This window comes from Macaca nemestrina, chromosome 5 (genome assembly GCF_043159975.1).
Source record: "Macaca nemestrina isolate mMacNem1 chromosome 5, mMacNem.hap1, whole genome shotgun sequence".
Lineage (NCBI taxonomy): Eukaryota > Metazoa > Chordata > Mammalia > Primates > Cercopithecidae > Macaca > Macaca nemestrina.
Genome location: NC_092129.1, coordinates 171,817,166 through 171,831,140, shown reverse-complemented (window position 1 = coordinate 171,831,140; position 13,975 = coordinate 171,817,166). Strand labels below are relative to the sequence as shown.

The following is a 13,975-nucleotide window of genomic DNA, read 5'->3' as shown; positions in this document are numbered from 1 at the left end:
TAGAAACACCTCGGCTCAAAGTGTTGAAGTCATTCATGCAGGAGTGAGTTTGTAGCAGAGCTAGAACTGGAGCCTGGATTTCCTTTGCTGCTATGTTTTCCCTTTAGAAATGCCCATTTCAGAACCTTAATGGAAATACTATCCATAGGCTTCTCTTTCACCTACAGAGAAGAAAAGCAGTTTTTCCCCTTCTGCCCGGGACACTAGTTCATCGTCTATCAGAAGCAGTCATAAACAAGCACACATTTACTGTGCATACAATGTCCCGTTATGGCAAAGGAGGACAAAAATCCAAACAATATCAAACCAAGCCAAACACCACAAGGAGCCTAATAATTACTAAGGTGATACTTCCAAAGGGAGGACTTTATTTCTTAGATGAGAATGAAAATAGACACATTGGAAATGACTGGAGAACGCTCTGACAATGAGTGCTTCCACAACCGTATGATATCACTGACTGGCAGGAGAAATGTGTGTACATGTGCCTCCTCCTCCCCCAACCACTGGGGGCGGTGGGGGGCTGGTGGCGCTTTTAGCAGTATCCTACATGGTTGGAATTGAAAATAGGTTTTAAAAATCCTGTGACTCATGGTTTTGCATTGAAACCTCTTCCCACTGCATACCCACAAATAGTTGTTAACTAAATAGACCATTAGAAAAGGAAGAAAATATAAAGCAGATGCCAAGCAGAGATGTCCTAATTGTTGACAAAAAAGCAATGTTGCTTGTGTCAAGAAGAAACTGAACTTTGTGAAGAGTTGAAATGGAATTCCACTGAATTAGAAAAACTTGTTTTCTCCTGCCTGGATACATAACAGGCAGGGCCATTGATGCACAGGTGTTCCTGGCTGTTGTTACACTTTACCCTCTGAAATGACGCTCCCAAGTGCTATGTGATGAGCTCCTTGCCTGCCCAGTGGAATGGGTGTGCCCATACGTCATTTTAAAGACTATTAATTATGCTAATATAGTTTCTTTCTCTCTTTGGATAATAGGCACGTTGTTCCATATGGACTGGGAAGCCCTAGGTCCAAACGAGCCTTGGAGAATTTACTTCCCACAAAGGCAACAGACCGTGAGAATAGATGCCAATGTGCTAGCCAAAAAGACAAGAAGTGCTGGAATTTTTGCCAAGCAGGAAAAGAACTCAGGTGAGCAGAAACACCTTTGCTTTTTCAATCAGTTTAACAGCCTCATGACCTCCTTCCTGTCATGGTGCTGCCTTCCTGTTTTAGAGAGAGTAGCAGAGACATTGAAAGTCAGGGTAAAGCCGAAGGTAAGATTGCTGAAATGTTTTTCCTTGTGTATTTTAACAGGGCCAAAGACACTATGGAGAAAGGTTGGAATAACCATAAGAAAGGAAAAGACTGTCCCAAGCTTGGGAAAAAGTGTATTTATCAGCAGTTAGTGAGAGGAAGAAAAATCGGAAGTTCAGAAGAACACCTAAGACAAACCAGGTAAGAGGGAAGGAAGAAAAATTAGGTGAGAGGTTCACAAGAGCAACTAGCCCTGGTCAGTGATGCCAGTGGCCTGTTCTGTTCCTCCAGCCCTTCTTACCTGGGCAGGGGAAAGACTTAGAAAACAATAACAGAGGAGATCTACGCATCCTACAGATTAAAAAGAGCAAAAGAATCCCTCTTAAATATTTCCATGAAGCTCTGGAATGCAAACTGATGTCCTCTGTACTTTTAGCACATACCTTTTCATCTACAGGTAGATTTCCCAACCAAAATATATCCAGAGATACCTTTGTCATTTGGTTATATAGAGCCTTTACCTCTCTGAGTCAATGCATTTGCCACTTTCCCTGAGAAATCAAAAATCATTGTGGGGAGAGGACATTTAGAAAAAGAATCAAAATGTCATGGATAATCAAATTCTTCAACAAGTAGCAGTTATTCAGATGGTCAAAGGAAAAATAAAGTCATTAGGTAGGGTTGGTAGAATTTAGAACATGCTGTTTTTCAGGTTTATGATCTCTTTTTTTTTTAATAGGGAAATGTATTTGGTGCAGAGCCAATGTCATTCCAAAAAGCTCTCTCTTTTCCTGGTCAGTCATGCGCTGGGACGGAGAAGGGATCTGGATTTGGCAACATCATAGAGTTGCTCTGAGCTGCTCTTTGGTGATAATGCTTCCAAATCCCAAACTTTTTGGAACTCACAAGCTCGAAGGAGGAAACCCACTCTCTGATCTATCACATGTTCTGCTTTTCTCTGTCATGGTCTATGGAAACTTTTCTAGAAATCCAGTGGCAAGAAGTCCTGTGATTAAAGTGTTCTGAGCTCAGGGCAGGCAGTCATGAACTACTTCTGAGTTGTTTATTACTGATTCGTGGGGCAGCCTCAGCTATCGGTTTCTTCATACCTGCCATGAGAGTTTCCATGCTTATGGTTGAAGGCCAGTAATGCTCCCCACGAGATCAGTTTCTGAACGAACGTGGAATTTTGTATGAGTTTTTATTATGCCAACTATTAAATCAACATTACAGTTCTTCCCTCTGTACTTCTCCTGTAAAAAGAAAACTTTAGGCCTGCAAATATATGTATATATATATTTAAAAATAATTGCCATAAAGTATTTGCTCTGGGCCTACTGTATGCCTCTTTTCTTTTTTCTTTTTCTCTCTTCTCAACTAAATCACTGTCAATTTATTAAGATGGCCATAACTATTCAAAACCTAGCTGAGTTCCTCAAGGCAGGGTTGCATTGTGGTGAAGGTTGGGTTGGGGCTACAGAAGAAACCAGAACACCTCTAGTTTATTTAAAACTTGTATTTACTGCCCAATTCCCCTTAGACTTGACCATATGACCCCTCTCTCCCATTCTAAGCATAGGGGCCAGCTTTATTTTTACAATGGTAATAGATATCACTTGAGGTTTTATCAAAGAGTTGCGGTGGGTGGTGAAAGTTCACAGCCAGATTCAGATTTTGTTTGTGCCAGATTCTGATTTTAGATGTTTATCTTGCCAAAGGGTGATTTTTTAAAGATAACATTTGTTTTCTCTTATCTTGCTTTATTAGGACGGAGACCATGAGAAACAGTGTCAAATCATCTTTTCATGATCCCAGGCTGAAAGCCAAGCCCTCCAGAGAGCATTATGTGACCCACAACCGAGCACATTGGTGACAGACCTTCGGGGCCTGTCTGAAGCCATAGCCTCCACGGAGAGCCCTGTGGCCGACTCTGCACTCTCCACCCTGGCTGGGATCAGAGCAGGAGCATCCTCTCTGCTTGTTCCTGACTGGCAAAGGACCAGCGTCCTTGTTCAAAACATTCCAAGAAAGGTTAAGGAGTTCCCCCAAACTGTCTTCATTGGCTTGCATCGGTGGTAACTGCTTTGGTCTCTTCTTTCATCTGGGGATGACAATGGACCTCTCAGAAAGCAGAAATGCACAGTGACATTCGAATTCGGGTGGCATCCTCCAGAAAGAGGAAGGAGATTCCACACCAGGGTGGAGTTTCTGACGAAGGTCCTAAGGGAGTGTTTGTGTCTGACTCAGGCGCCTGGCACATTTCAGGGAGAAACTCCAAAGTCCACGCAAAGATTTTCTAAGGAATGCACAAATTGAAAACATACTCAAAAGACAAACATGCAAGTAAAAAGAAAAAAAAAAAGACTTTTGTTTAAATTTGTAAAACGCAAAACTGAATGAAACTGTTACTGCCGTAAATCAGGATATGTTTCAAGAATATGAGTCTACCTCACCTATATTGCACTCTGGCAGAAGTATTCCCACATTTAATTATTGCCTCCCCAAACTCTTCCCACCCCTGCTTCCCCTTTCTCCATCCCCCATACTAAATCCTAGCCTCGTAGAAGTCTGGTCTAATGTGTCAGCAGTAGATATAATATTTTCATGGTAATCTACTAGCTCTGATCCATAAGAAAAAAAAAGATCATTAAATCAGGAGATTCCCTATCCTTGATTTTTGGAGACACAATGGCATAGGGTGGTTTATGAAATATATTGAAAAGTAAGTGTTTGTTATGCTTTAAAGCAGTAAAATTATTTTCCTTTATATAACCGGCTAATGAAAGAGGTTGGATTGAATTTTGACGTACTTATTTTTTTATAGATATTTATATTCAAACAATTTATTCCTTATATTTACCATGTTAAATATCTGTTTGGGCAGGCCATATTGGTCTATGTATTTTTAAAATATGTATTTCTAAATGAAATTGAGAACATGCTTTGTTTTGCCTGTCAAGGTAATGACTTTAGAAAATAAATATTTTTTTTCCTTACTGTACTGATTTTGAATCATTACTGAAATTTCTAAGGAGTGGGCCAAAGTGATTAAGAATTATAAAAGCAAATGGTTAAAGATGGTTTTGTAGAAAAGTGACAATTAAAAGGATATTACAGTCTAAGCTAATTATATAAAGAATTTTACCTATCTCTTAAATGTTGATTTTACATTGCATTGAGGTAAAAACACAAAACAAAAAAGCAGCTTTAATACCTCTGTCTTCTCTTGGGTAGCAGCCTCCTGCTTCCCCTTCACCTGAAAACTCTCCAGGGACTTCATCCATTAACTTGGTTCAGGCTATTAGGCAGGATTCAACAGTTTAAGCTGATGGTGTGGTGAGAGATGCTTTCTCCGTATTAATGGACTGAAGGAAGTAATGGCAAGACAACCCCCCAAAACATACCTAATTATACAAAGTTACACACCAGAGTTGCGTTTAGAAAATGGCCTGCTCAGAGCAAGTAGAGGTTTCCAATGGCTTTTTATTTTCTCACATTAAGGAGTTTGTTTTTTAAGGAACATTGAGTACCATTGCTTCTTCGTGATAGCCTAGGACTGGCCATATGCCCATGGAGGTAGAGACACCAGGTACTGATTCTAGGTCATCTGCCACAAAGCACCACTTCCTCTCCACTTTGCCTTGGCTGGCCTTGTCTAATCACTGGAGAGCACAGTATTGCAACTGCAGTATTGCAACTGGTCACTACTAACTGAATTCTCTAAGAGCTTGATCAGCCCTCGAGAATCTTCATTACCCTTTTCTAATAGTGTCTGAAGGAATTCTTGGCATTTAACAAATATTAGCTTGTAGTGATCACTGTTGTCCTAACAGTGACACATCAGAAGGATTTCAAATAACAATCTTCAGGCATGCGTGATCAATGTCCTGAGCAAAGTCTCCGTCCTCATTGATCCTCATTTTTCTCTTTAAGGCACAGTCCAATGTCTTTGGGGAATTGTTTATAAAGTTTACTTTATCGAGTAAACTGTTTCTCAGTGTGTGACTTTCAAGAAAATTGTGAAGGTTTGCTGACGTTGACAAGGTGCTTGGTCTGAACTTGGCCAGTATTTAATCTTGAGCAAACGATTCAATTTCCTTGATCGTGAGTTTTCTCATCTGTTAAACTAAGGGAGTTGGGGGAGTTTATTTCATACCTCTGAGAAAGAGTTTGAGATTGCATAAAGAAGTTGAAGTGGCATGAAAAAAAATTGAAGATCTGAGCTTAGAAGGCATGGATCTAATACATTTTAAGAGGACGTCAGAATGAGACAAGCCACTGAACAAAACAGTCCAAAGGACAACATAGTAAGTCAGAGTGATAAGAGTTTTGGTTGGCTTGTTCATCAGTCAAACCCTTAAGCCCTCTTTTCCCATGCTTCCTACTTCAGTATCCAGTAGGAAAAATGAAAGGGATGATGTAGACCCTCTAGGGCATGAGGATTTGCAGTAAAATAAGTTGGGAGACTCACAGAAAATTAATATTTTTCAAACATGAAGCAGAAAAATTCAATTATATTACAGGCCACGTCAGCTTGAAGGGTAAACTGATGGGATGGTCTGTCACATTTCTGGCTGTCTTTCCAGTAAAAGCATGGTTTCTGGAAAGCCACTTAGGACAGCTTTCTCTCTTTACACTGATAGCCCAGGTAAGCTTTGATCTCTGAACTCCAGAAACCAGAGAACTCTAGGTGGAATGTGGTGACTTTTGCCAGGGCAGAGGGAACACCTGTTAATGGGTACTTCATTTGCACCACCAGAGATTGGAGTCTTTTTTGATGGGTCCACTGGCTTCGATACTCCCTGTATTCCTGCAAAACACAGCTTGGATGTTGGACTAACCTAGAGCTCCTTCAGGAGAACTCTTGCTGACATTAAGAAAGAGCAACATTTTGTCTTTCCAGGTGAAAATCCAAGGCCCTAAAAGGGAGGTGACTGATCTAAAATCACAGAAGGAACTGTAGCATCTCTGGAGCCTGAACACTTAACTTAAGCATGACTGTTTCAGCCAGAGGGCCCCTGGAGGTCTGCAGAAACAGATGCCCAGGCAAACCTTGCTAGAAGGCTCTGGATACCAAAGGCAAAAATCAGTCTTTATGAAAGCTTTGCCTCCCAGCCTTGTAGACAATCCTTAGCACACCCATCCCCTCAAGAGGAAAGAGAAAAAGAGAAGAAATGTAGGGGAAGAATAAAGGACTAGAAGGAGGCTGACTATCTCATGGCATCGGTAAGTAAATGTCTATAGGATAAGATAGAATATAACTAAGAACTTTTAATTATTATTTTTAGACTTTACTCACCAAAGAATCTATCTGAGTGAAGGGGGAATTCTCTTGGTCAGTTCTTTTTCTTTTTCTTTCTTTCTTTTTTTTTTTTTTCCTTTGAGATGGAGTTTTGCTCTTGTTGCCCAGGCTGGAGTGCAATGGTGCAATCTCAGCTCACTGCAACCTCCACCTCCCGGGTTCAAGCGATTCTCCTGCCTCAGCCTCCTGAGTAGCTGGAATTACAGGCATGCACCACCATGCCCGGTTAATTTTGTATTTTTAGTAGAGACGAGGCTTCTCCATGTTGGTCAGGCTGGTCTCGAACTCCTGGCCTCAGGTGATCTGCCCACCTTGGCCTCCCAAAGTCTTGGGATTACAGGAGTGAGCCATCACGCCTGGCCCGGTCAGTTCTCTTTTGCTCTACAATGCAAGGCAGTGGTCTGGTTTTTTGTTTTGTTTTGTTTTGTTTTGTTTTGTTTTGTTTTTTCCTCTGTGTCTAAGGTCTTGAAAATACCTGCTTTCAAATTTAAGTTCTCAATGTGTAAAACACTGCTTTCAAGCCCATGTTCTTAATGGAGTCCCTTCTGCCTTGGCTTTCTCTCACCTTTATTATACTCACAGTTCCTGGGAACCTTGGGTCTGGAGCTCAGAATTTATCTATTGCAAGTGAATATTACACATTTCACAGTAACCTCTTATCTTTGTAGAGAATTTGGTTTCTTGTAGCTTTTCACATCCCTTCTTTCCTTCGACCCCTACCCTCACACAACAATCCTTTTGGGAAATTGGGATCACATTACGTATCCATCTGACAGCCAAGGAAAGAGACATATCGAAAGGGTGAGTGACTCATCCAGAGTCCAACATCAGGCAAATAGCAATACTGGAACCCAGGACCCCTGATCCTTTCTTCTTAAACTCCTCCAGAGCCAAGGGGATACACTGGACCTGCAGGTTTTTGGCTAAGATAGATTATTTCCAGCTTGTGAGTGGAAAGAACTTGTTCTTATTCTCTTAGGAAGATCAAAGCTCCGTATGTACCCTGAGCCCTAGTTTTGAATGTCTCTGTCGTATGATTTTTTGTTTACTGAGTCATTCTTTTTATGACAATGCATGGTTGGCAGAAAACTTGCTAGCATTTACAAAGTTTGCCTCAAATCTGGTGATGAAGCCATGACAACTTCACTGACAACTACTGGCCATCGAGCCAATACATTGGAGGAAACAGTGATGAATGTGATGGCAGCAGCCATCAAATTTCCTCAAATCTTGGGCAGTAATCAGAGAGATCTAAGGCTAGTGCCACTGGCTAGTAAAAAGAGAAGGGCTTAGGCCTTGGAGACAATGGATGATGGAAATGATGGGTCCTAGGGATGACAAGCTGCCCACAGCTCAGAAACGCATCACATCAGGAGTCTGGCATGAAGTTTTGCCCATTTAGAGTCTTCCGAGTTTCGGCACCCTATTCTTATTTTTCACATTCCGAGTCATTCCAGTTCCCTTCTGTGGAAGTTGCTGTGGAAGTATCCAGGGATAATAATCACAATATGAAGCTACCATTGACATGGCATGGGCACTGACCAGTTAGAAAAGGCCGGGACAGAGCTGTGGGGCAGGGGCTCCTGGTGGACTCTGCCTGGGACAGGTGTTCAATCTCCTGATGTTGGCTTGTAGGGGACCTTGTGATCTGGGGCAGGGGCGAGCAGTCAGGGTGGAATTTCCAAGCTTCTTGTTGCTAGGGCTATTTACTAACCAGGTTGAAATCATTTCAGTGTTTTACAAACTGGAGTAGTCTCACTGGGATGTGCTCCTGTGTTTCAGATTTAAAAGTATTGAAACCATTCTCTGCTTGATAAATTATTCTCTTTACAGCTTCGCTGAGTGAGATGACATTATCTTCATGCCCGTGGAGATTTGGCACCAAATCTTTCTGCCCATGCACCTTTGGTGTCCCGCTGCACTGTCATCTCTGGTCAATGCCCCTCTCTCTATATGTTCCCTTCCCTCATGCTCTGGTGCCCTTTGGGAGAAGGAAAAAGACCTTAAGTGTCTTTTATTGAAATAGAAAACGTGTAAAATAAAAAATATTTTACTTTAAAATTTTTTTTATTTTACACATTTTCTATTTCAATAGCTTTAGTGGTACAAGTGGATTTTAGTTACACGGATGAATTGTACAGTGGTGAAGTCTAGGATTTTAGCACATCTCTTACTCAAGTAGTGTACATTGTACCCAGTAGGTGGTTTTTCAGCCCTTACCCCCTCCTATCCTCCCCAACTTCTGGGTCTCCAGTGTTCATTATACCACTCTGTATGCCTTTGTGTACCCATAGCTTAGCTCCTACTTATAAGTGAGAACATGTTGTATTTGATTTTCAACTCCTGAGTTACTTCACTAAGAATAATGACCTCCAGTTCCATCCAAGTTGCTGCAAAAGACATCATTTAGCTCTTTTTTAATGGCTGAAGAGTATTCCATGGTGTATATATACACTACATTTTCTTGGCCTACTCATCAGTTGATGAGCACTTAGGCTGATTCCATATCTTCACAATTGTGAATTGTGCTGTGATAAACACACTCATGCAGGTGTCTTTTTGATGCATTGACTTCTTTTCCTTTGTGTAAATTCCTAGTAGTGGAATCGCTGGATAGAATGGTAGATCTGTTTTTTAGTTCTTTGAGAACTCTCCATACTGTTTTCCACAGAGGGTGTATGAATTTACTTTCTTCTTGGAGATTTTTAGCAGGGCAATTTTATGGTTGCCAAAGTCAAGATCTGCCTTAGACCAGGGGTTCCTAGGGCCCTAGATCTGGAATAGGAAGGAACAAGAGGGATGAGTTGCCTGTAAGATTAAATCTTGCCCTCTTAGATTAATTTGGGACTAGGAAAGGGTGGCCCTATAATTTATTATTTAAACTGGGACATATTTGACAGTACTTGGTGACACTCTTAACAGTTCTCATGGAGCTACACACTGGACTGTTGTGGACAAACTTGGACATATGGTCACCTTAGATCAAAATAAGCCTTGAATCAGTTCAGAACTTCAGAACCACCCCGGCTTCTTGGAAATGCTGGAGCTTGGCACTGTGTAAGCACACTCAATATCTCTATACCTTTAGCTGTAGACCAGGCTGCAGCACAGCACCTCCCCCTTTTCTAGTGCCTACAGCCTCAAGCTCAGAGCTTGGGGCATGATATATCATTCAATAAATGCTTATTCAATGAATGAATAAACACAGAGGTGAGTTCCAGTGTTCAGTAAGAGTGGGGTGAAGGTGATACTCTTCTAGCCAGAATGCGACTAGACAACAGAAGATTTATAAGACCCATTTCCAGGGCTGCCTTTGCAGAGTTGATATAGCTGAAATCTTATTTTATTGAGGCTCCACGCTAGTGGTAAATTATTTGACACAATGGGGTATCCTTTCAACTTCTTTCTACTCCAACCCATCCTGCATTTCACCATGATAATAATAACAATAATCTTCTCCAAATGCTTTAGTTATAATTTCAATAAATACAGAGCTAGAAGGAAGTTAAAAATAATTTTTGCTATTACTCCCATCTCAAAAATCTTCCATTGCTACTCTGCCTATACAATAAAAATATGCTATCTACTGAGACAGGCACCAGACTAGGAAGAAAGGTTGGGAAATGTTACAATTTCAGTATTGAGCGTATTAAGTTTTAAATTTGTCACCATGGTGTGAAAGTTGTCAGAATCAAAATGAAATCACCTGTGTTAAAAACTCTGACAAATGGAGCCAGGAACGGTCACAAAGGGAGAATTCTCACGCACAAATGCCTGATAACCAAAGCTATCACAGAATACTTTGCAAAAACCACAATCTTGCACAAAGGCCATCACAACCTTACACAAAAAATACTTCAGTGAAGATATCTGCCCAGCAACTGCTTGTATAGCCTGGGACTGGTGTCACCCTTGTTATTGATCATTGTAGCCAAGGATAATGATCTCAAAACAATGATGTTATCATCCTCATTTTTCCTTTAACGATCTTTGTTTAGCCTTACCTGCTTGAATATGCACATAGTTTACTATGGCATGTGTATTTTCATTGCAATGTCCATCCCTGAATAAATAAAGTTTTATTTTCATTTAGTGATGTATTTGTTTTTTGAAACTGGGTCTGCCTCTGTCACCCAGGCTGGAGTGCAACAGCACAATCACAGCTCACTGTAGCCTTGACCTCCCAGGCTCAAGTGACCCTCCCACCTCAGCCTCCTAAGCAGCTGGGACCACAGGTGTGCAGCACCATGCCCTGCTAATTAAAAAACATTTTTGTAGAGATAGGGTCTCCCTATGTTGCCCAGGCTGGTTTTGAACTCCTGGGCTCGAAAAATCTCGCCTTGGCCTCCCAAAGTGCTGGGATTTCTGGAGCTATTGTGCCCAGCTCAATTTCTTTTAGGGAGTCTCTCTCTGTTATCTAGGTTGACAGTGGTTATCTTCAAATACATCCAACATTTGAGAGAATAGTGTAATAAAGCCAATATACCTAGCATATAGTTTATATAGTTGTTGAGATACGATGGCTGTTGTTTTATCTCTACCTGCATCCTGCCCTCCTTCCTTAAATTACTTTGAAGCCAATCCCAGCTATCATTATTATCTTACCTGTAAATATTTCAGTGTAGACGTAATGAACTTGATATGCTTTGTTCGATCAGGTAAAACATGAAATAGTCAACTAGATATGTGGGCTAGAGCTTATAGTAGATGAAGAATTCACAATAACAAACGCCTCATGGAACTCACAATAACAGAAGAGACGGTGCATGTTGATAGCTTGTGTTTATGTGGTGCTTACTAATATCCCAGACAGTCTTTTGAGAACTTCCCATGCATCAGCTCCTTTCATTCTTACTAAAACCCAACGAGGTATTTATCCTATGTTGTAGATGAGGAAACTTGAAGACAGAAATTCAGTAGTAACTCATGCAAGGTCAGGCAGCTAGTGAAGAGGTAGGAACCAGGTAACCTCATTCACTATGCTTTTTTGATTAAGAAGAATCCAAAGTGATAAAGGTTACACTATGGGATAATCAAGTCCTATGATGGTATCAAAGTGACAGTGATCAACTCTGCCTGGGGGCAGGGAGGGGAAGTGGTGGTTTCAGGGAAGGTTTCATGTGAAGAAACAGTGAGAATTCAGCCTTGAATTCCTAAGCAGGATACCATTCGAGAAATTTTAAGCTGAATCAAAGGTGTGAAGAAGTCTCAGTAAAATGCTTTGTCGATAGATGACTTGATAAAAAGAACATAACCTAACATGCTCATGTGACTGACTCATAAGAAAAGTGGACAGGTATCTAGACCATTAAAAGATTATTTATCTTGCCATAATTCAATGATGTCGAAAATCTTAAAGCAACACACCAACAATAAGACAGAAATCTCTAATTTTCAAGTGGCAGTGATTGAATTGAAATTTTGGGGTATAACTTTAAAAATAGAAAGAAAGCAACTCTAATAGATTTTGACTGAATTTTCAGAAGTTAACTACATTTGTTAACATTATAATACAATGAAATAATTACACTAAAAATCACAGTACTTACTGAATGTAAGCTTATTTTATAGTTCAAATGTCCTATTGACCTCCTACTCTTTAATGCATGGTCACAAAATTCCTCTCACCATGTCAAGAATTCCCTCTTGATACATGGTTAAGAATAACCCACCTGTCAACTTAGGTGTCTTCCTTGTGTTTGAACAACTTGTTCTTTCCATATAACCTCATCGTTTTGCCCTGATCAGTGGCCACAGTACCCCTTGGTTTGGTGAAAGACAAAATGCCCTAGACAATTAAGGAGATGATCTTATTCAGGCTATTACAATAAGGAAAATGTTCATTAATGAAGACTGTCTCAAGGAAAGGAAGGAAACCTGGGGTTTTATAGAGACAGTAAATGAGGGAGCCACTCTGAATCTCCTGGTAGTCATGAGAGGGATGGAGATGGTCTTTTCTTAACCATGAAGAAAGGGTGGAAAGGAAGAGGTGAGAGCAGGGTGTTTCCTTGCAGTTAGCCATGTCTCAGGACACAAAGAAAGAGGAGATTTGTTGAGGGACACAGGACTCAGATGAAGTTCAACAATACTTGGATACATATTTGACTAAAACAACTGTAAAAAATTTAAAAAGTAAATATAAGAGGTAACATGATTGTAAAGAAGCTTAACTCTTTCCTAAGAAACCCTGTTTTCTTTAATCGAGGACATTGTTGTGGTTTGAATGTTTGTATCCCCCAAAAATTCATATGCTGAAATATAATCACCAAAGTAATGGTATCTGCAGGTGGAGCCTTTGGGAAGTGATTAGGTGATGATGGCAGAGCCCTCATGAATGGGATTAGTGCCCTTGGAAAAGAGGCCCAAGACAGCTTTCCTGCCCCTTCTACCATGTGAGGACATAGCGAGAAGACATCATGTACGAACCAGGAAGGGGCCCTCATCAGACACTGAATCTCCCAGCGCCTTGGTCTTGGATTTCCCATTTTCCAGAACTGTGGGAAATAAATTTCTATTGTTTGTTAGCCCCCTGGTTTACAGTATTTTGTTACAGTATCCCAAACAGACTAAGACATAAAGTCAGCATAAACCAGGTTATTCTAGTAAGACACAGATACTTTGTTTTCTAGGTAGATTGCACAGAAGATAAAGAATAACCATTTATAATCTTTTATCAAAAGCAAACCAATAATACAAGAAAAAATTCATTTAACAGAAAGAAAACAAAATTTTAGCTTTCTAAAGCTGGTTTTTTTTGTTTGTTTGTTTGTTTGTTTTTTAGACAGAGTCTCACTCTGTTGCCCAGGTTGGAGTGCAGTGGTGTGATCTCAGCTCATTGTCACTGCAACCTCCACCTTCCAGGTTCAAGTGATTCTCATGCCTCAGCCTCCCAAGTAGCTGGGACTACAGGCATCCCCCTCCACACCTGGCTAATTTTTGTAGTTTCAGTAGAGATGGAGTTTCACCATGTTGGCCAGGCTGGTCTCGAACTCCTGACCTCAGGTGATCCACCCACCTCAGCCTCTCAAAATGCTGGGATTACAGGCTTGAGCCACTGTGCCTGGCCGCTAAAGCTGTTTTTGAAAATTTTGTCTGTATATCCATTAAACTTTACCTAACTTTGGCCATGACAAATAAAATTCCTTTTCTGAGACGCTTCTACAGTTTTCTGTGTTCATATGCATCTCTACTAGTATAACTTCTCAAAGTGCCAGAAATTCATTAATAGATATATACAGATTTTTACCACATAAAATAAGAGACAAATTATATAAACTTAAAGTGATGTTTAGCAATTAATGTTCAGTATTCTACTTTTCTCAGAAATGATCTAGGCAGCTACTGGATATCCATTCATTAACTCAATTTATTATTGGCCCAAGGTTTTATGTTTCCTAAAGACTTTGCAAATTAT

At 40.4% G+C, this 13,975-nt stretch overlaps 1 protein-coding gene across 1 annotated transcript in view; it reads left to right on the top strand.

Moving 5' to 3' along the window:
- LOC105482433 (endothelin 1) overlaps positions 1-4,255 on the top strand; it is a 36,478-nt gene extending 32,223 nt beyond the window's left edge. The window contains exons 4-6 of the mRNA XM_011742534.3: positions 999-1,154; positions 1,320-1,460; positions 3,027-4,255. Coding sequence (XP_011740836.1) covers positions 999-1,154; positions 1,320-1,460; positions 3,027-3,132 — 403 coding nt within the window. The 3' untranslated portion in view covers positions 3,133-4,255. The remainder of the gene's footprint in view (positions 1-998; positions 1,155-1,319; positions 1,461-3,026) is intronic.
- Positions 4,256-13,975: the final 9,720 nt, after the last annotated feature.